This window comes from Xenopus tropicalis, chromosome 3, assembly GCF_000004195.4.
Source record: "Xenopus tropicalis strain Nigerian chromosome 3, UCB_Xtro_10.0, whole genome shotgun sequence".
Lineage (NCBI taxonomy): Eukaryota > Metazoa > Chordata > Amphibia > Anura > Pipidae > Xenopus > Xenopus tropicalis.
The window spans coordinates 126,675,230-126,696,420 of record NC_030679.2 but is presented as its reverse complement, the minus strand read 5'-3'; the positions used below and the strand labels follow the sequence as shown (position 1 = coordinate 126,696,420).

The following is a 21,191-nucleotide window of genomic DNA, read 5'->3' as shown; positions in this document are numbered from 1 at the left end:
ACTATAGGCACCATCTCTCCCTACTATACCTGCTATCCCACAGCCAGAGTCCCTTCCCAGAGGCTATTATCCCACTGCTACTATAGGCACCATCTCTCCCTACTATACCTGCTATCCCACAGCCACAGTCCCTTCCCAGAGGCTATTATCCCCCCACTGCTACTATAGGCACCATCTCTCCCTACTATACCTGCTATCCCACAGCCACAGTCCCTTCCCAGAGGCTATTATCCCCCCACTGCTACTATAGGCACCATCTCTCCCTACTATACCTGCTATCCCACAGCCAGAGTCCATTCCCAGAGGCTATTATCCCCACTGCTACTATAGGCACCATCTCTCCCTACTATACCTGCTATCCCACAGCCACAGTCCCTTCCCAGAGGCTATTATCCCCCCACTGCTACAATAGGCACCATCTCTCCCTACTATACCTATGATTTCTGCTTTGTGAAAAGTTGCTCATGCTTAGACTCCCTCCCTAAAAGACATCTCTGGTAACAACATGAAGACAATGTTTAACATAAAAGAACAAACTGTTATTATAAATACATTGAGTCAAGTACATTTCAGTTTTATTTTATGGCCCCTTTATAGTATTGATAAAATGTGAAAGCTACCATAGAATACACAGCCTTGACATAGCCCAAGTTTCCATAGGGGAGGACAGTTTTTGAATTTTCTGTTAGTGAACTGTTACATATCTCAATCCCCCTGCATATAAACGTGCATGTTTCTTTTTTTTTCTTTCAATTACCCCTACTAGGAATGAATTTATATGGTGTGCAGTGTGTGTGTGTGTGTGACATTATGCTAATTTATTTCCAGACCCCTAACAGATTTGGAGGGGCTCCAACAGTGAAACGGTTATCTGCACCTCTCATGACTTATTTAATTTTTTTTCCTCTGCCAAATTGTGAATCTTTTAAGTTGGTGCTGATTAAAAAGGAAAAAAAAATCATTTTTAAAATACCTGTGCCCATCTTCTTTATTTGTTTTGTCAGAGTCTTGTTCTGAAAAAGCTGAAATGTGTAAATCATGCAAAAAAATATAACCTCTTTACTGAAAAAGAAAAAAAAGGGCGAATGTGGCTGAAATACAAGCTACCCCTGTATTAAAGAGAGTTTTGTAATCATGGTGTGTGTTGGTATTGTCGTATTTTCATTTAACAGTAACAGGTATTGCTTTCATTAAGTGGGAACTCCCCCCACTCTCGCCATACGAGAGGATCTTACAGCGTATGGGCACCTTAAGTTCAGGCCAGTTAGGGTTGAAATTTGGGCGACCATTGTGGGTTTGGTTTGAGTGCGGGTGAGATTGGAGAAGTACACTTTTCTCCTCTCAAAGTTTCCCTGTGTTGAAACCTAAGACATGCACAGAAGTTGCGTACAGGGTGGAAAGATGCAGATACAGGTTGGGTGCAGGTCCTACAATGCCCTCGTTTTGTGAGTTAAGGTTTTGCAGTTTAGGGTATGCGTTCTTTTCTAGGTTATGCACGGGGTAAAGAGTGATAAGGTCTGCGTATGAAGCAGAGAACCAGAAGGTGTAGGCTGGTGGGAGTAATGATTAGACAGAAGCAGGCTAGGTATTTATATGGAGTAGAATGCTAAAAGGTGGAGAATAGATGCGGAACTATTAGAAAACCAGGAGGTAGAAGCTAAATGTGATAAGGGAACATAGCAGTGATGTAGCCATAACCAGAAGTCATTCATATTAGGGTTTCCTTAATTTTGCAAATAAAACATTTTTCATGAAAATATACTGAAGCTACTTTCAGTCAGTGCCGCACTCTAAAGTTATGTGCGTTATATATAGTCAGAGGATGGGGCTTAGACATGGATGAGTGCTCTCAGACCTGTATAACTGGTTGGCAGCTTTACCATTTAGTATCTATCTTGGGTTAACACTGATCCCCTGGGGTGCAGTGAATTGCTTGCTGGAACAAAAGCACAAGTTGGAGATTCTGATACAGCCCTGCAAAACTGTTATTTATAGGAGTGAATAATTACACACTGCTAATAATGTCAAAGGAGATTTTGTGGCAGAGCTATCTTTTGGAGTGCAAATATGGGGCCCTGTGGGGTCCAAGAGAGCAAATAGGGAAGACTAATCGATGTTCTGTCCATAATGGGGCCCTGTGGGGTGCAGGATAGCAAACAGGTAAGACAGACTGATGTTCTGCCCATAATGGGACCTTGTGGGGTGCAGGATAGCAAATAGGGAAGACTGACCAATGTTCTGTCCATAATGGGACCTTGTGGGGTGCAGGATAGCAAATAGGGAAGACTGACCAATATTCTGTCCATAAGGGACCTTGTGGGGTGCAGGATAGCAAATAGGGAAGACTGACCAATGTTTTGTCCATAAGGGCCATGTGGGGTGCAGGAGAGCAAATAGGGAAGACTAATCGATGTTCTGTCCATAATGGGGCCCTGTGGGGTGCAGGATAGCAAACAGGTAAGACAGGCTGATGTTCTGCCCATAATGGGACCTTGTGGGGTGCAGGATAGGAAATAGGGAAGACTGACCAATGTTCTGTCCATAAGGGCCCTGTGGGGTGCAGGATAGCAAATAGGGAAGACTGACCACTGTTCTGTCCATAAGGGCCCTGTGGGGTGCAGGATAGCAAATAGGGAAGGCTGACCAATATTCTGTCCATAAGGGCCCTGTGGGGTGCAGGATAGCAAATAGGGAAGACTGACTGTAATGGGGCTCTGTGGGGTGCAGGATAACAGAGCAGGGGCAAGATAGAGTCAGTAGTGTTAGGGCTCTGGCACGTGGGGAGATTAGTCGCCCGTGGCAAAACTCCCTGTTCGTGGGCGACTAATCTCCCCGAGTTGCCTTCCCCTGCCATCCCATCGACGACAATGTAAGTCGCCGGTGGGATGGCAGACGCGGCGAGTCTTTTTCGGCGATTTGCGCGAAATCGCGCCACCGCGTGTGCCATCCCGCCGGTGACTTACATGTTCGCCGGTGGGATGGCGGGTCATGGCAACTCGGGGAGATTAGTCACCCGTGACAAGGGAGATTTGTCGCGGGCGATAATCTCCCTGTGTGCCAGAGCCCTAAGAGTTACACTTCATATTCATGTGGCTGTAGAATTGATGGGAGGGAGTTTGTACTTTACTTACAGCTGAAGGGTTTCAGAATGAGCAAGAGAGTTCCAGGGCTGTGTTAATAGGGTTGCCACCTGGCATGGCCAGTAAAAATGATGCCTAATGCCAATGTTATTAGTGGGAAAAAGATATAGTAAAGCAAATATTTTCTTCTAGAAAAGGTGGTAACCCTAGCTGTGTACCCACAAAAGTTTGGGAACCAATATTAAAATGAAAGGAAACAACTCTGAAAAGCTTCTTAGAAAAACTCTTCTGAGGCAAACACTGAAAGGAAAGGCGCTCCAGGTATGATTCCTATATACTATTTTTGCTCTAGTGTGTGTGACTGGGCGACATTGGCTGTGCTACTCCAGCTGAGATCCAGCAGGGGGCAGTGTTGGAGGAGGCGGTGCAGGAAGAGGAAGCCCGGCTGTTACAGGGTAGGGACTGGCTGGGAGGGGGAGGAAGTATTCGGGCTGTAAGTGCAGTGACAGCACAGGGAGCGGTGTGGGAGTGGAGGCGGAAGAAGAAAGGACATGTCGGTGAACCTGAGTAAGAACGGGGCCGCCTTGCAGGCCGCATATAAAGATGTGCTGGATGAAAAGACTAAAACAGACTGGTGAGTAGAAGGGCAGTGAGTCCCTTTGTGCGCTTTGTATTGGGTAATTACTGCCAGGGGCCCCTCTGCACACACATCTGCATAGAGAGAGCTTGTGTCCTTATGTATGATCTCTAGCACTCTGCCCTGTACTGGGGATGTATGATTTCTATCCAGGGGGGAGATGTGTTCAACCCCTACATAGGGAGAGCTTGTGTCCTTATGTATGGATCTCTAGCACCTGTACTGGGGTGTATGATTTCTATCCAGGGGGAGATGTGCCCAACCCCTACATAGGGAGAGCTTGTGTCCTTATGTATGGATCTCTAGCACCTGTACTGGGGTGTATGATTTCTATCCAGGGGGAGATGTGCCCAACCCCTACATAGGGAGAGCTTGTGTCCTTATGTATGGTCTCTAGCACCTGTACTGGGATGTATGATTTCTATCCAGGGGGAGATGTGCCCAACCCCTACATAGGGAGAGCTTGTGTCCTTATGTATGATCTCTAGCACCTGTACTGGGATGTATGATTTATATCCAGGGGGAGATGTGCTCAACCCCTACATAGGGAGAGCTTGTGTCCTTATGTATGGATCTCTAGCACTCTGCCCTGTACTGGGATGTATGATTTCTATCCAGGGGGGAGATGTGTTCAACCCCTACATAGGGAGAGCTTGTGTCCATGGGCAGGGCTCACATGCACTGTGTCCTGTATATACAGGTATGGGATCTGTTATCTGGAATGCTTGGGACCTGGGGTTTTCCTGATCAGGGATTTTTTCTTAAATTGGATACTGTAAGTCTGCTAAGGGACCCCCCAACTGTGATTGCCTATTTGGGAGCCCCATGGGGACTGCTGGCCTACAGGAGGCTCTGCTTGGGGTAAAACTGTGTCTCTGTGCTTCCTAAACTTGCCTCTAAGCCAGAGATTTAAAATCGGGCACCTACTTTGAGGCCACTGGGAGCAACATGTTGCCCCTGAGCCACTGGTTGGGGATCACTGGGCTAAAGGATCCTATCCAAAATGAAGACTGACCTGTATAGGTAACTACAATAACCAAATAACCATACACGTGTGTAACAGGGCAAATTAGTGCAGGGACTTAATGCTTGGCTTATCTCTGTATTTACTTTCCAGCATATATTTATTGCACTCACTTAAGAAGGCACTGATCCCCTCATCAGTGAGTACTGGTTACAATTATTTTATAGCAGGGGAAAGTATCTTGACTTTCCTTGGGCCAGGTTGGAGCTGCAGGGTGTGTGTAGCTTCTGATCAAGTGGCAAGAAGCCATGAAACGCGTAAAGCTGTGGGTGCCTAACTCCGTGATGGTTTTAATTGTTTGAATTAAAGTGATATTTTATAGAAGGATGTTCCTGTGCTCCGTCCACAATTTATTTATATTTCACTGAGTTTTGCCTGGATCGGGGGCGTGTTTGAGACGTTGCAGCACAGAGTACCTAGTTGCAGTTCAACCCATCTGGTGAGTGCTCCCCTGGTTTGCTATTTCTTGGAGCTGCAGAGTCCCATTGAGTCCTATGGGAGACTTTCCTTGGGCCAGGTTGGAGCTGCAGAGTGCCATTGAGTCCTATGGGAGACTTTCCTTGGGCCGGGTTGGAGCTGCAGAGTGCCATTGAGCCCTATGGGAGACTTTCCTTGGGCCGGGTTGGAGCTGCAGAGTGCCATTGAGCCCTATGGGAGACTTTCCTTGGCTGCAGAGTGCCATTGAACCCTATGGGAGACTTTCCTTGGGCCGGGTTGGAGCTGCAGAGTGCCATTGAGCCCTATGGGAGACTTTCCTTGGGCCAAGTTGGAGCTGCAGAGTGCCATTGAGCCCTATGGGAGACTTTCCTTGGGCCGGGTTGGAGCTGCAGAGTGCCATTGAGCCCTATGGGAGACTTTCCTTGGGCCGGGTTGGAGCTGCAGAGTGCCATTGAGCCCTATGGGAGTGCAGAGTGCCATTGAGCCCTATGGGAGACTTTCCTTGGGCCAGGTTGGAGCTGCAGAGTGCCATTGAGCCCTATGGGAGACTTTCCTTGGGCCGGGTTGGAGCTGCAGAGTGCCATTGAGTCCTATGGGAGACTTTCCTTGGGCCGGGTTGGAGCTGCAGAGTGCCATTGAGCCCTATGGGAGACTTTCCTTGGGCCGGGTTGGAGCTGCAGAGTGCCATTGAGCCCTATGGGAGACTTTCCTTGGGCCGGGTTGGAGCTGCAGAGTGCCATTGAGCCCTATGGGAGGCTTCCAAAATCATGCACTGAAGGTTCAAAGTCAGAAAGTTTTTCGCGTTGTTTGCGATCGTTCGGATATGAAAATTTCGGATCTTTTGGATCGCACCACAATATTTTCGTACGACCACGATGCGATCCAAAATTTACTGATTTCATACGATTTTTTTCCCCACTCATACTTTTTAAAGTCCGAAATTTGGACTTTGGTAAAGACAGGCTGGCCAAGTAGGAATCTTTGAATAAAGAGCACATAAAGCTATTGTCACTAAGGGCGCATTTTCAGCCCATCATATTGCACCAAATTAAAAAACACCTATGATTGCCTGCCGTGTCTCCCATTTTCTTGAATGGCAGATGCCAGTTCAGTTACCAGAATGCGAATGGGAGACATGGAAGTCTATCATGGGTTGTGGCACTCGGTGTTTTAAACTGGTGGAAAATATTAAGTATTTTTGGAGTCAAATAGGATTTTCCATACTTCCAAGGCAATTTGCACAGCTTTTTTTGTCTTCTGCTTCTCTGGGTCAACTAAAAAGGGAAGTTTATATAGGTAACAAAAATGATTCACTTGTTTATATCCATGTATTATCACTGTGCATGACCAGGAACTCCTGACACAAAGTCCTCTACAAGAGGCTGTTGCACAGGATACTATTTAGAGGAAGTTCAGATGACAGGGCTCCCTTTTTAAAGCCTCTTAAAGGGGTCGTTCACCATTGCGTTAACTCTGTATGATGAAGAGCAGGGATCCCCAACCATTCATTCAAGTGGAAAAAGTGTTGGGGAGCAACACAAGCATGGAAAAAGTTCCTGGGGGTGCAAATAAGAGCTCTGTTTGGCTTTACACTGGGTTTCATGCAATCAGCACTTGCCTCCAAGCCAGAAATTCAAAAATGAGCTCCTACTTTGAGGCCACTGGGAGCAACATCCAAGGGGTTGGTGAGCAACATGAGAGTATACTGAGACAATTTGCAGTTGATCTTCATTTTTAATTATTTGTCTTTTTTTTTTTTTAATTATTCTAATAATAGTTTGTAGTTTTTTTAATTATTTCAATTTTTGTTCAGCAGCTCTCCGGTTTACAGTTTCAGCAGCTATCTGGTTGCTAGGGTCCACATTACCTTAGCAACCAGGAAGTGGTTTGAATGAGAGACTGATATTTATAGGAGAGAACCTGAATAGAGAAATATGTTATATAAAGGAACAATAACAATAAAACTGTAGCCTCACAGAGCAATCGTTTCTTGGCTGCCGTGGTCAGTGACCCCCATTTGAAAGCTGCCAAAGAGTTAGAAGAAGAAGGCAAATAATTCAAAAACTATAAAAAATAAATAATGTAGACCTATTGAAAAGTTGATTAGAATTGGCCATTGTATAAATTACTAAAAATTAACTTTACATAACCCAGTATCACTTGCCTACAGAAGCGCTGCAAATACTCAGCAACTCCATGCACAATATCCTTTACATACGGCCCTGCACAAAGATTTTCTTTCTCACCAAGGGGCTCAGGCACACAAAGCTATTAACAGTGACCTTCATTGATACGCATCTACCCCCTGTGTAAAGCGTATTATATAGGTGATTTATATTACCCAGGATCACGTGCAAACAGACTCTTTCATAGGGAGTCTTACATTTAACCTTGTAGTTTGTCATGTAAACACCCCTTCCAGTATTTTCTTGTAGAGCAGATGCCTTTATTGCAAATACTTTATGCAGCCCAACATTAAGTCAGTTCATTTCCTAATGTGGGATATAAATAGGGAGATCTTTATACACTTGTACAGGTATGGGACCCGTTATCCAGAATGCTCGGGACCTGGGGTTTTCTGGATAAGGGATCTTTCTGTAATCATATCTCCTACCTTAAATCTGCTAAAAAAATATTTAATCTGTAATTAAACCCAGTAGGATTGTTTTGGCTCCAATAAGAATTCATTATATCTTAGTTGGGATAAAGTACAAGGTACTGTTTTATAATTACAGAGAAAAAGATGAATAACTATAAACTATGTTAGAATGTGAGCACCTGTATCACTGAGTATCTACAGGTGCACAGATTCATTCTTGGAGGAGCCATGTTTTCACCCTGATATAAAGGGGCATATTTATATGCTCAAAGTACTAAAAGGTTCATGCACTTGTAGCCTATCTAAGCAAGCCTTGGTACGTACGTAATAAAGTAGCCCCATCCAGGCCTGGAATGCAATTTAAAATAGGCCCTGGCATTTCTTGTTCACAGAGGCCCAAACAGCCCAATAACTAGTGACTGTCTATGGCATCTTACAGCAGCCCCTCTGGCATTTGCCAGAACCCACAGATTGCGGGCTTGATAATATAATCCCTGATATAATCCCAGGAAACAAGTTTTTATTTATATCCAGGTACAGCTCGGCCCTTGTATAGTAAGATAGGCGCTTAGCATTAGTGCTGTACCTTGAAGCTCCCAACTGACTTTTAGCTTTTATGTGACTTGTGTGGTTATAGAATGAAAAAAACAGATGTCCGATTGCTGTGGGTTACTGGATAGATGCACAGTTATAGTTAGGGCCTTTACCTCTGGTCTTTTGCACAGACTAATTGTGCCCGCTGTTTATACAAGCTGCAGCATTTCTCTCTCTATAAAATATATATATATATATATATATATATATATATATATATATATACATATGGAGTGAGCAGCAAACATTTATATATCTGGCCTGGGTCTGACAGCTATATACAGATATATATATAATTCCAGGCTGTGGCTGCTCTTAAGCTGCAAAGAGTTAAAAGTGGTGTCGACTCAGGGTGAAACACCAAGGAGTGTCCCACCCGCGTAATTACACAGTGTAAGATCAGGCTGTGGCATTATATCTGGCATGGCTCCATACATTATTATGCCTGTGTGTGTATATTTAGTACAAATACAGACTTGTGCCTGCAGCTTGTTTGGGATCTGTTCATTGCCTGATGCTCATCCCTTGCTTGCCCCCTTAAAATGATATCAACCTATTGGTCTCTTAGCACTCCTTCTGTCATTCCATAATATATTTCTGTGTTGTGTGAGAGCCATTGCCTAGTGTTAATCAGAAGCCACTCTCATACATTGTTCAGAAGGGGGAGAGAAAAGAGCCCCCTTACACCATTTTTCCCTGTGCGCCTTAAATGCAGGTTGGCTAAATGTCATTTCTTTGGTCTCTACTTCAAGGATTGGCCCCAGAGGGTGTTGAACTACGGCTTGGGGTGCTGTTAGTGGGTGCACAGGTTCTATACTAACCTTTAATGTGGAAAGACAGGTTCTAGTAGTGGTGATGTATATGCTGATAAGTATAAGAGTCGTCTGTGTGCGTGCCTGGGTGCACATGTATCCCCTAACCACAGTCACTCTTGTACAGTTGCAAGTGCTTCTGGGTAACACTCTCTCTGCCTATGGGTGTCCGTATATGGGTCAGGTAATTCTGGCTTCTCTTGCAATGAAGCGGTTTTCATTTTAATTAGGAAGTGGGGGGGTTGCGCAAGGAAGTGAAAAAAGGGTAGTGCGTGGGAAACGCACATTAACCCTTCTGATACCAAACCAGTAGTTTGGCGCCGTAGTAGAGATCTGCAATCTAAAATGTCAGTCTGCACGTGCAGCAAACTTTATCTTTTATTATATTAATACAGAAATAGCCATTTACTTCTGTATTAATATACAGCCACCCACACTCCCTCAGGGATAGTCATACCCATACCCTTTGTTCTGCACCCCTAAACAGCAAGCTCTTTATTATAGAAAGGAGCCACCTAAGCAATGTGCAACTGCAGCTCACATCATTGTGCATTTACCAAACATTCCGTGGCAGAGAGCACGTTCCTGTGGTGATACCACATAGTTCCACTTCCTGCCTGAGGCCAGTATGGCACACTGTAATTAGTGGCAAGCAGCTACGTAACGGTGGTACTGGGCAGGCTGTGGGCCGTTGCACATATACCAGGCAGCTTTTCCAGAGAGTTTCTACAGTAAATGTACAATGGCGAAACAATCAGAGAGGGCTGCAGCTACTGGGTTCATTTTATATGCAATGTTAATGTTTCAGAGTAGATTGCCCATTAAATCATTCAATTATTAATGGCTGCAATGTTTTATTCAAGGGCTCTCTATACGTATGAAGGTAACAGCAATGACATCAGATTGGCTGAAACTGGAGGTGAGTGATCCATGCCTTTTACGCATTGGTTGTATGACATATGGGGGCACCCATTGGCCTCAGTCACCCTGTTTTGCTATGGTTTTATATCCCCCCTTCCCCTGGCATTCTGTCTGTATTGACTGTGTATGGCGTCATGCAGCCCACCATTCAGTGGTGTCAGTGCCCAGCTATGCCTCTTGATACACCGATTTTTTTCAAGAAAACCTAGTCCTCCCCCCCCCCGAAAATCACAGATCCTTGGCATGTGAGTAGATGTGTTGGTCCCTTCACAATAGGCAAATTACATCTCATCCACAGACTCCAATAAAACCACACCCGAGCGTCCATACTGCCATGAATCATAATTTATATTGCTGAGACCCTTAACAAATCAGGAACACTTATAGATCCAGCTGGACGGGTGGCACAGATTCCAATGACATTGGTCACTATTTTAAGCACTTAAAGACGCCTGTTGTATGTGTGGTTATGTCACCTTTATGCTGACGATGGAGCCAGGGTAATACACTGCCCATAGATTCCCATTTCTGTGTATTTGGTTGCAGTGACTGGAGGTATTTTTCTTCTGTTATTTTTTCACCTATTTTTCTTTTACCTCAGATGGGGGGCTTGAGGAGCTAGTGGAAGAACTGAGCAGCGGCAAAGTGATGTACGCCTTCTGCAGGGTGAAAGACCCCAACTCAGGACTCCCAAAATTTGTCCTTGTGAACTGGGTGAGCTTTGGAGACCAACAAGTATCCTACAGCCCCTTTGTCCCTGATATATATTTAACATTTCTCCCATTTTTTTTTCTTATAGACAGGCGAAGGTGTGAATGATGCCCGGAAAGGGGTCTGTGCCAACCATGTCAGCACCATGGCCAACTTCCTCAAGGTATCAGACTGTAACAGCACTTCATAAATCTGCTATTAACTTGTCCGAGGAACATGACACACATGGTTGCTATTTAGGTAAAACAGTGGAGCTGCTTTGCTCCTTCTGAACTAGATTCAGGGATTAGCCACTTGCCCGAACATCTACTTTTGGAATCAGAAGGAAATGCCCGTAGCTGTGATTTATAATGCACCTTCACCTTCAGTAACTGGTTTAAAGGGGATCTGTCATGGCGATAAAACAAACCCATGGAGGATGAAGAATAAAAACATTTGGAAAACACATTTAGTTAACATCCAGTACCGTTTGGGTGATTTTTTTACAGCAATAAAAATTCCCCTTTTCCCCTATTCCCCCCAGTGAACCACTGATCATAATATAATTAGAGAGCAAATTTCAGCCTGTGCAAAAAAACTGAATGGTGTTGCAGCATAATGACAAGACCTAGTAAAAGACATACCTTGCACTGTAAGCTGAAAAGGCCTTGATGTAGTGGGAGCCACATCCAGTCATAGCTCTGTATTGCCAGGTATGAATGCACTTCTGTCCCCTAGTTCTATTATCTGGTCTGAGTCTTCATCTCTTATTCCTCCCTTACTTTTCCTTCCTAAAAATCCTTGCTGCTTCTTAAACTACTTGCCTTTTAATTGCTTAAAGAAATAATGTCCATCTATGCCAATTTAGACTACCTTATCTCTATACTTAGAGGCAGACGGGGCAGAAAAAACACCCCATGCTTTTATCTGTCTGTGTGCCATTGCCCCACCTTCTACTAATTTTGTATCTTACAACTAATATAGGATTTGTTGACTGCTAAAATAATATATTGGTATAGCTAAGCAAATGGCAGCTAAGGACTTATAACATCAAGCACCCCCTTGTGTATATAGTCATGGCAGACTACTTAGTTGATCCAAAGCAAGTTCTTTAAGCTAATGTCACATGTAGGGTACTTTAGCCCATGGAGTAATGGCCGATACCTTCACCCTTACTGTCTTGCCTCCAGCTTTGCCCAAGTTTGCTTACCCAACTGGACTGGCAATCTGTAGATTCAGGCAAATGCCAGAGGGGCTGCTGTAAGATGCCATAGACAGTCACTATTTATTGGGCTGGTAGGGGGCTGTTTGAGGGGGGGCATTTTGAATTCCAGTCTGGGCCTGGATGGGACTACTTTATTATCTGTACCAAGGCTTGATCAAATAGGTACTGGCCTCCTCAACTCCACTGGGGAACCATATTTTCCCACATGTAACTAGGCCCAGACTGGCAATCTGTAAATTCTGTAAAATGCCAGAGGGGCTGCTGTAAGATGCCATAGACAGTCACTATTTATTGGGCCCCTGTGTACTTGAAATGCCAGGGCCTATTTTAAATCCCAGTCTGGGTGTGTTACTGACATCTTGCTTTCAACATATTTTATTCCATTCCTATTATTCCAGGGTGCACATGTTACAATTAATGCCCGTGCCGAAGAGGATGTAGAGCCAGACGCCATCATGGAAAAGGTGGCCAAAGCATCTGGCGCCAACTACAACTTCCACAAGGAGAGTAACAGGGGCAATGAGGGACCCCAAGGACCAGTGGTAAGAAAAGGTTTTATTTTAAAAGCTGTGGAGAGAGACAAAATAAAGGGAAATTAGAATTATATGAACAGTGTTACAAAATAGTTCTCTCCAACTCTTTTCAGGTATATCCCTCTATAACATGTGGGGGCCAACTTGAACTAAAAATATGATTTTATGCAAAATAAAACCCTTCACTAAGTAATTGATTGTGAGTTATTCCAGTGTTTGATATATTTTAATCTTTTAACAGGGGTCAGTGTATCAGAAAACCAATGCAATGTCAGAGATAAAACGCGTAGGAAAGGAGAATTTCTGGGCTAAGGCAGAGGTGAGTAATGGTGCTTGTACGGATCTAAAAATGACGACCAGGGTCTAAAGGTGCACGTGAAATACACAGTTCCTCTGTCTCTCAGAAAGATGAAGAGGAACGGAGATTGGAGGAGCACAGGAGGGCAAATTTAGAAAAGGATCGGTTGGAAAAGGAGCGCAAGGAGAGAGAGCAGAGAGAGGCTGAGGAGAGAGAGCGGAGGTTCCGAGAGAGGGCAAAGGAGATAGATGCACAGAGGTGAGTGCCACATTTGTACAAGAGAGCGGAGAGCAAACATAATAAAGAAATGACTGGAGACAAAAGATAAGGAAAGGAAAGAGAGAGAAAAGGGAAAAGCACTGGAGCTTGTACAAAGAGAAAGCAAGGAAAGAGCATAGAGAGCAGAGATTCTGAGAAGACTGGAACTGAGCGACACACTTGAACAATGGATGAGCAAATTTAGAAAGGGTTTGGAGGTAACTTAAAGAGGTGGTTTACCTTTAAGTTAACTTTTAGTATGTTATAATAGGTAATTCTAAGCAACATTTTAATTGGTCTTCATTATTTATGTTTTTTTTAATTTTTTGCCTCCTTCTGCTGAGTCTTTGCTGTAGAACAGTGCTCTACTTTCTGCCTTTTCAGTAGGAACTTAATTGGATCTATTAGGAGCAAGGACAACTGGCACTGGGAGAATTTCCTTAGTAACTTTTCTTTGATTCTTCACAGGAAACATCAGGAGGAGGGAGAGAAACAGCAGACGGTGAGTAGCCATGTTCTTACTACAGGGTCATGGCAGTTCTGAGTACAGGGAAGTTAAAGGTCAGTCAATATCCAAAATGCAGAAAAAAAGGTAATGGTTAAACATTTGGAGGAAATAATTAGATAAATGGGCAGAAATCTCAGAGGCAACTGCTAAACAATGATAAAGCCTCTTTATAGGGGCTCTGCAGGCATAGATGAGGTGCAGCCAAACATGTATCTGTAATACAACTTAGGGCTCTGGCACACGGGGAGATTAGTCGCCCGCGGCAAAACTCCCTGTTCGCGGGCGACTAATCTCCCCGAGTTGCCTTCCCCTGCCATCCCACCAGCGAACATGTATTTCATCGAAGTGCCTCTGAGCAGGGCATTATACAGGGTTAGTAGAAATGAAATGAGATGTTAATGCAGACCTTTTTTTTCTTGCATAGGTTCCTGCCTCCCAGCACTCTGTTAACCCACGTGAGATGTTCCTTCAGAAAGAACGCTCATTACCCGAGTCTGGCCCAGTGAGTGTCCAGCCTGGTGAGTATGAGTGCCTGCTGTTAGGATTGTGTGAGTGATGGCAGATGTATACTAATGTTTCTGTTCTGAGTTCATCACAGTCTGTCTGCTCATGGTGTCTTAGTCTCTCACTCTGCCAATCCTCAGGGAGGCTGCGCAGTCCCTTCTTGCAGAAGTCGGCCTGTCAGCCTGAGTCTTCACCTCCTTCGTCCCCTGTACATCGTGTCCAGGAACCCCCATCATCCCCTGTTAATCGTGCTCACCAGACACCCCCAGAATCTCCTGTGCCCCCTGTCTCTCATCCACCAGAGCCCACTGTCCATGTGAAAGGTACAAAGCATAAGTAACAAAAGTAATATGCTGGATACAAAGCTTGTAACTAGGAGGACAAGTGTGATGGGTCACTTTCTGCCTGCAGAGCAAGACACTGCCTCCCAGCAAGAAGAAGAGAATATATACCAGGACACCACTGAGGACGAAAATATATATCAGGATACACCCCTGGTGAGTGAGATACAAAATCCTCAGTATCCGCTGTGCTGAGCTGAAGATGAGAAGTGGCGTATTCTCTTCTCTGGCATGAGAAGCAGAGAGTCAAAGTCTTATTTACTTTTGTCTCTGGTTAACCAGGATGAGCCAGTATATGAGACTGGAGTGGAGGAAGATAGAGGAATCTGTGCACGGGCACTGTATGACTACCAAGCAGGTGTGTATGCAAGAATGTGGTGTACACATGTGCATGTATAGAGAAGGAGGCAGAGCTTATTGGAAATAGATATGGCTTATTTTAAATGTAGGGCTCCCTAAAGGAAGGGGGGTGGATTTGATCATAGCCAACACCCAGGTTTATTTGAGTCATCACTGTTAAAATGACATATAACAAAATGATTATGGTTATATAGCATTTGTTATTGCCCCATAGAATAAGCCAGAACTGGAATACTGTGGCCCTCTTGATAATTATGTCGAAAAAGTAGCTGTTCGTCAAGTGCCATCATTCAGCAATGGCCTATTGAGGAAAGCATTCACTTCTCCAACTAAATGCTTAGTGTATTTGGCCATTCAGCAAAATGTGCTTGTTTATTTAAGGAGCAGCATTGTCAGCTCCTAGCAGGGAAGTGGTTAGCAGTTACAATTATAGCTAAATACAGCACAGTGTGGCGAGTTAGGGTGGAAAGATGGACGGGAAAGGATCCTGCTTTCTAATAATACAATAGGTGTTGTGTGTGTATATATGTATATATATATATATATATATATAAAAAGTCAAAATGCAATACTGGCACTCACGTATAAATCTCAAATCCGCCTGGGTGCAGTCTTCAAAGTGAAAACGAGATAAGAAGAAAAAGAAGCCGCTCTCTCAGGACTTAGGTGCAAAAATAAAAAGTAATTTATTGAGTAGACGAACTGACATTTCGGCTGAACACCTCAGCCTTTCTCAAAGTTGAAAAAGTTGAGAAAGGCTGAGGTGTTCAGCCGAAACGTCAGTTCATCTACTCAATAAATTACTTTTTATTTTTGCACCTAAGTCCTGAGAGAGCGGCTTCTTTTTCTTCTTATCTTGTATATATGTATATATATATATGTATATATATATATGTATATATGTATATATATATATATATGTATATATATATGTATATATGTATGTATATATATATATGTATATATATATGTATATATGTATATATGTATGTATATATGTATATATGTATGTATATATGTATATATGTATATATATATATATGTATATATGTATATATATATATATATATGTATATATGTGTATATATATATATGTATATGTATGTGTATATATGTATGTATATACAGTGGTGTGAAAAACTATTTGCCCCCTTCCTGATTTCTTATTCTTTTGCATGTTTGTCACACTTAAATGTTTCTGCTCATCAAAAACCGTTAACTATTAGTCAAAGATAACATAATTGAACACAAAATGCAGTTTTTAAATGAAGGTTTACGTTATTAAGGGAGAAAAAAAACTCCAAATCTACATGGCCCTGTGTGAAAAAGTGATTGCCCCCCTTGTTAAAAAATATCTTAACTGTGGTTTATCAATTTCAATTTTCAATTTCAATATCAATTTCTGTAGTCACCCCCAGGCCTGATTACTGCCACACCTGTTTCAATCAAGAAATCACTTAAATAGGAGCTACCTGACACAGAGAAGTAGACCAAAAGCACCTCAAAAGCTAGACATCATGCCAAGATCCAAAGAAATTCAGGAACAAATGAGAACAAAAGTAATTGAGATCTATCAGTCTGGTAAAGGTTATAAAGCCATTTCTAAAGCTTTGGGACTCCAGCGAACCACAGTGAGAGCCATTATCCACAAATGGCAAAAACATGGAACAGTGGTGAACCTTCCCAGGAGTGGCCGGCCGACCAAAATTACCCCAAGAGCGCAGAGACAACTCATCCGAGAGACCACAAAAGACCCCAGGACAACATCTAAAGAACTGCAGGCCTCACTTGCCTCAATTAAGGTCAGTGTTCACGACTCCACCATAAGAGAGAGACTGGGCAAAAACGGCCTGCATGGCAGATTTCCAAGGCGCAAACCACTTTTAAGCAAAAAGAACATTATGGCTCGTCTCAATTTTGCTAAAAAACATCTCAATGATTGCCAAGACTTTTGGGAAAATATCTTGTGGACCGACGAGACAAAAGTTGAACTTTTTGGAAGGTGCGTGTCCCGTTACATCTGGCGTAAAAGTAACACAGCATTTCAGAAAAAGAACATCATACCAACAGTAAAATATGGTGGTGGTAGTGTGATGGTCTGGGGTTGTTTTGCTGCTTCAGGACCTGGAAGGCTTGCTGTGATAGATGGAACCATGAATTCTACTGTCTACCAAAAAATCCTGAAGGAGAATGTCCGGCCATCTGTTCGTCAACTCAAGCTGAAGCGATCTTGGGTGCTGCAGCAGGACAATGACCCAAAACAAACCAGCAAATCCACCTCTGAATGGCTGAAGAAAAACAAAATGAAGACTTTGGAGTGGCCTAGTCAAAGTCCTGACCTGAATCCTATTGAGATGTTGTGGCATGACCTTAAAAAGGCGGTTCATGCTAGAAAACCCTCAAATAAAGCTGAATTACAACAATTCTGCAAAGATGAGTGGGCCAAAATTCCTCCAGAGCGCTGTAAAAGACTCGTTGCAAATTATCGCAAACGCTTGATTGCAGTTATTGCTGCTAAGGGTGGCCCAACCAGTTATTAGGTTCAGGGGGCAATTACTTTTTCACACAGGGCCATGTAGGTTTGGATTTTTTTTCTCCCTAAATAATAAAAACCCTCATTTAAAAACTGCATTTTGTGTTTACTTGTGTTATCTTTGACTAATAGTTAAATGTGTTTGATGATCAGAAACATTTATGTGTGACAAACATGCAAAAGAATAAGAAATCAGGAAGGGGGCAAATAGTTTTTCACACCACTGTATATGTATGTATATATATATATATATGTATGTATATATATATGTATGTATATATATATGTATGTATATATATATGTATGTATATATATATGTATGTATATGTATGTATATATATATATGTATATATATATATGTATATATATATATATATAAAATAACGGTGGGGATTTTTTTTCTTTCCTTCTTTGCAGCTGATGATACAGAGATCTCATTTGACCCAGACGACTTTATAACACATATCGAGAAGATTGACGAAGGCTGGTGGCGCGGTATTGGTCCCAATGGTCACTTTGGAATGTTCCCAGCCAATTATGTTGAGTTGCTAGAGTGAGTTTGCTGGTGCTGAGCACAAGCAGTATGGGGGGAGGTTGGTCCTGGCAATGAGAGGTTCCTGTTGCACTAAAACGGTTCTAACACCATAGGCTATTACCACAAGAAAAGCACTTCATGTCTTCACTTGAACAAAATGCTTCCTGTTGACCAACTAGACGGTTAATTTATATACTATTCTTAGTTTAGCACCAGGGCTTTTGATCAACTTTTATCCTAGGTGCTGTGAGAAAGCATTCCTTGTGCTGTGCAGGCAGCTCTGTTGGCATTTCTGTTGGACTCTGCAAGACTGAGGGTCTTACACTGGGCTATAATTGCTAGCTCTGTGGACCAAAGGGTCTATTAGTCACTCCTCCTGCTTCCTTGATCTTTTTGTTCAGCTCCTTCAGCTTTTTCCCCTCTTTGAACATTATCTCCCACTATTGCCCAGCCTTCAAGGACCACGCCAAGGGGTTCATGCTTGTTTAGCCCCACTCCAGGCTGTGTCGCTAGGCCACCTTGCTTGATATTCACTACTCACAAGGCTTTCTTGCTGTTTATCCCACCTTCTGGTTTTATTGGTTGGTTTAGATGTGCCCAAGGATTATTGCTTGTCTAGCCACCCAGCCAGAGCCTTTTCTCCCCCAGCACTCCCATGATTCCAATTGGGCAAAGCGAGAACATTGACAAAGCGAATGTTAACCCAGAAGTCACATAGCAATCAATGAGCAGGCAACATGTATTGGTTTGCTGTTTGAAAGGGAATATGTGGTTGCTGTGAGTTAATAGACCCGGGATGAACGTTCCACCCATTATTACTTTATCTTCGTGTGCTCTGTCAGATAAGAAACCAGAATGGATTTCCCACATGACATGACTGTCACTGTAATTATTACTTGGTAGCATTCCATGGGCTTCTTTTTAAGCGACAGTTATTGGTAAGGATAGTTAGTCTCGGTTCTTCCTTTTACCCTCTCATTTATCCTCACTTGCTTTCCTATGCCCACACTAAGCTGCCAGTATTTGCTTTTCCTACAAACATTCCTGTATACCCCATCCCCAGAATACCCCCCCCCCCCCTTACCTGTGCTCCTACTTAATGTGAAATGTGGTGGGCGGTCTGTAGAGACCACATCCATGCCTCCCCTGTGACTATTGAATGCTGGTTTGGAATCTCTGGGCTTGTAGGATCATGCTAAGGATGATACATAATTCTGTGTCCTGTGAAATCACATAATCATGCTGAAACTTATTTCTTGTTCTTGGTTTTTTTAATCATTAAAAAATAAAAGACTTTGTAATACTGGCTTCATTTTCTTTTAGCTTGTAAAATGGTGAATATTGATAGGTTGGTGACACGTAACCCCATGATGGGGCCACAGCTCCCTCTTTGGCACTGAGAAATGATTGCAGCCACAAGGGTACAATAATAATGAGTGTTTGGGCATCTTACTATTTGCTGTTTATTAATCGTGCTGATCCTGCAAGAAAATCTTCCAGGTCTCTAATCCCACAAGCTTTTTGGGGTAGATCTAGATATCTAAGCCATTTGTAAGATGGCATTTCAGTTACCCCATCCTGTAAGGAATTTGTGGCTTAAATATATGTGCGGGGTATTCTTGGAATAAGTGACCTTTAGTTGGCACATGTTCCCATGCAACAAGAGCCTGGTTACAGTGGCCGTTGGTCGGTACAGTAGGGATGTTACACTCAGGGTTACGGGGCCGTTGGTCAGTATGGTAGGGATGTTGTTACACTCGGGGTTACGGGGCCGTTGGTTGGTACAGTAGGGAGGTTACACTCGGGGTTACGGGGCCGTTGGTCGGTACAGTAGGGATGTTACACTCGGGGTTACGGGGCTGTTGGTCGGTACAGTAGGGATGTTACACTCGGGGTTACGGGGCCGTTGGTCGGTACAGTAGGGATGTTACACTCGGGGTTACGGGGCCGTTGGTCGGTACAGTAGGGATGTTACACTCGGGGTTACGGGGCTGTTGGTCGGTACAGTAGGGATGTTACACTCGGGGTTACGGGGCTGTTGGTCGGTACAGTAGGGATGTTACACTCAGGCTTACGGGGCTGTTGGTTGGTCGGTACAGTAGGGATGTTACACTCGGGGTTACGGGTCTGTTGGTCGGTACGGTAGGGATGTTACACTCAGGGTTACGGGGCTGTTGGTCGGTACAGTAGGGATGTTACACTCGGGGTTACGGGGCCGTTGGTCGGTACAGTAGGGATGTTACACTCGGGGTTACGGGGCCGTTGGTCGGTACAGTAGGGATGTTACACTCGGGGTTACGGGGCCGTTGGTCGGTACAGTAGGGATGTTACACTCGGGGTTACGGGGCCGTTGGTCGGTACAGTAGGGATGTTACGCTCGGGGTTACGGGGCCGTTGGTCGGTACAGTAGGGATGTTACGCTCGGGGTTACGGGGCCGTTGGTCGGTACAGTAGGGATGTTACGCTCGGGGTTACAGGGCCGTTGGTCTGTACAGTAGGAATGTTACACTCGGGGTTACGGGGCCGTTGGTCTGTACAGTAGGGACGTTACACTCGGGGTTACGGGGCCGTTGGTCGGTACAGTAGGGATGTTACGCTCGGGGTTACGGGGCCGTTGGTCGGTACAGTAGGAATGTTACACTCGGGGTTACAGGGCCGTTGGTCTGTACAGTAGGAATGTTACACTCGGGGTTACGGGGCCGTTGGTCTGTACAGTAGGGACGTTACACTCGGGGTTACGGGGCCGTTGGTCGGTACAGTAGGGATGTTACGCTCGGGGTTACGGGGCCGTTGGTCGGTACAGTAGGAATGTTACACTCGGGGTTACGGGGCCGTTGGTCTGTACAGTAGGAATGTTACACTCGGGGTTACGGGGCCGTTGGTCGGTACAGTAGGGATGTTACGCTCGGGGTTACGGGGCCGTTGGTCGGTACAGTAGGGATGTTACGCTCAGGGTTACGGGGCCGTTGGTCTGTACAGTAGGAATGTTACACTCGGGGTTACGGGGCCGTTGGTCGGTACGGTAGGGATGTTACGCTCGGGGTTACGGGGCCGTTGGTCGGTACAGTAGGGATGTTGACCCATTATATAGCCCAGAGTTCTCCAACCATTGGCTCCTGAGCAACAAATTGTTCCAAACCAGGGAGTTATTTTTGAATTCCTGACTTGGGGGCAAGTTTCGGTTGAATAAAAACAAGATTTAGTACCAAATAAAGCCCCCTGTAAGCTGATAGTGTGCATAGAGGCCCCTAATAGCCAATCACAGCCCTTATTTGGCACCTCCATGAACTTTTATGATGCT

The 21,191-nt window shown here is 44.1% G+C and overlaps 1 protein-coding gene across 3 annotated transcripts; it reads left to right on the top strand.

The window, feature by feature from the left end:
• Positions 1-3,513: 3,513 nt before the first annotated feature.
• dbnl (drebrin like) lies at positions 3,514-19,196 on the top strand. 3 transcript variants are annotated; one of them, NM_001142659.1, is given in 14 exon segments: positions 3,616-3,714; positions 10,048-10,103; positions 10,707-10,819; positions 10,905-10,979; positions 12,419-12,562; positions 12,795-12,872; positions 12,958-13,109; positions 13,578-13,611; positions 14,042-14,135; positions 14,262-14,444; positions 14,533-14,618; positions 14,745-14,820; positions 17,773-18,721; positions 18,881-19,196. In NM_001142659.1, coding segments are annotated over 13 exon segments (1,314 nt in total). In that variant the 5' UTR covers positions 3,616-3,631; the 3' UTR covers positions 17,913-18,721; positions 18,881-19,196.
• The last annotated feature ends 1,995 nt before the right edge of the window (positions 19,197-21,191 follow it).

Excerpts from the sequence above, each read along its gene's own strand:
- dbnl (XM_012958365.3), top strand. The coding sequence starts at position 3,632 with ATGTCGGTGAACCTGAGTAAGAACGGGGCCGCCTTGCAGGCCGCATAT. Across the intron at positions 12,563-12,794 it reads AGGGACCCCAAGGACCAGTG|GGGTCAGTGTATCAGAAAAC; the intron begins GTAAGAAAAGGT and ends ATCTTTTAACAG. Across the intron at positions 12,873-12,957 it reads ATTTCTGGGCTAAGGCAGAG|AAAGATGAAGAGGAACGGAG; the intron begins GTGAGTAATGGT and ends TCTGTCTCTCAG.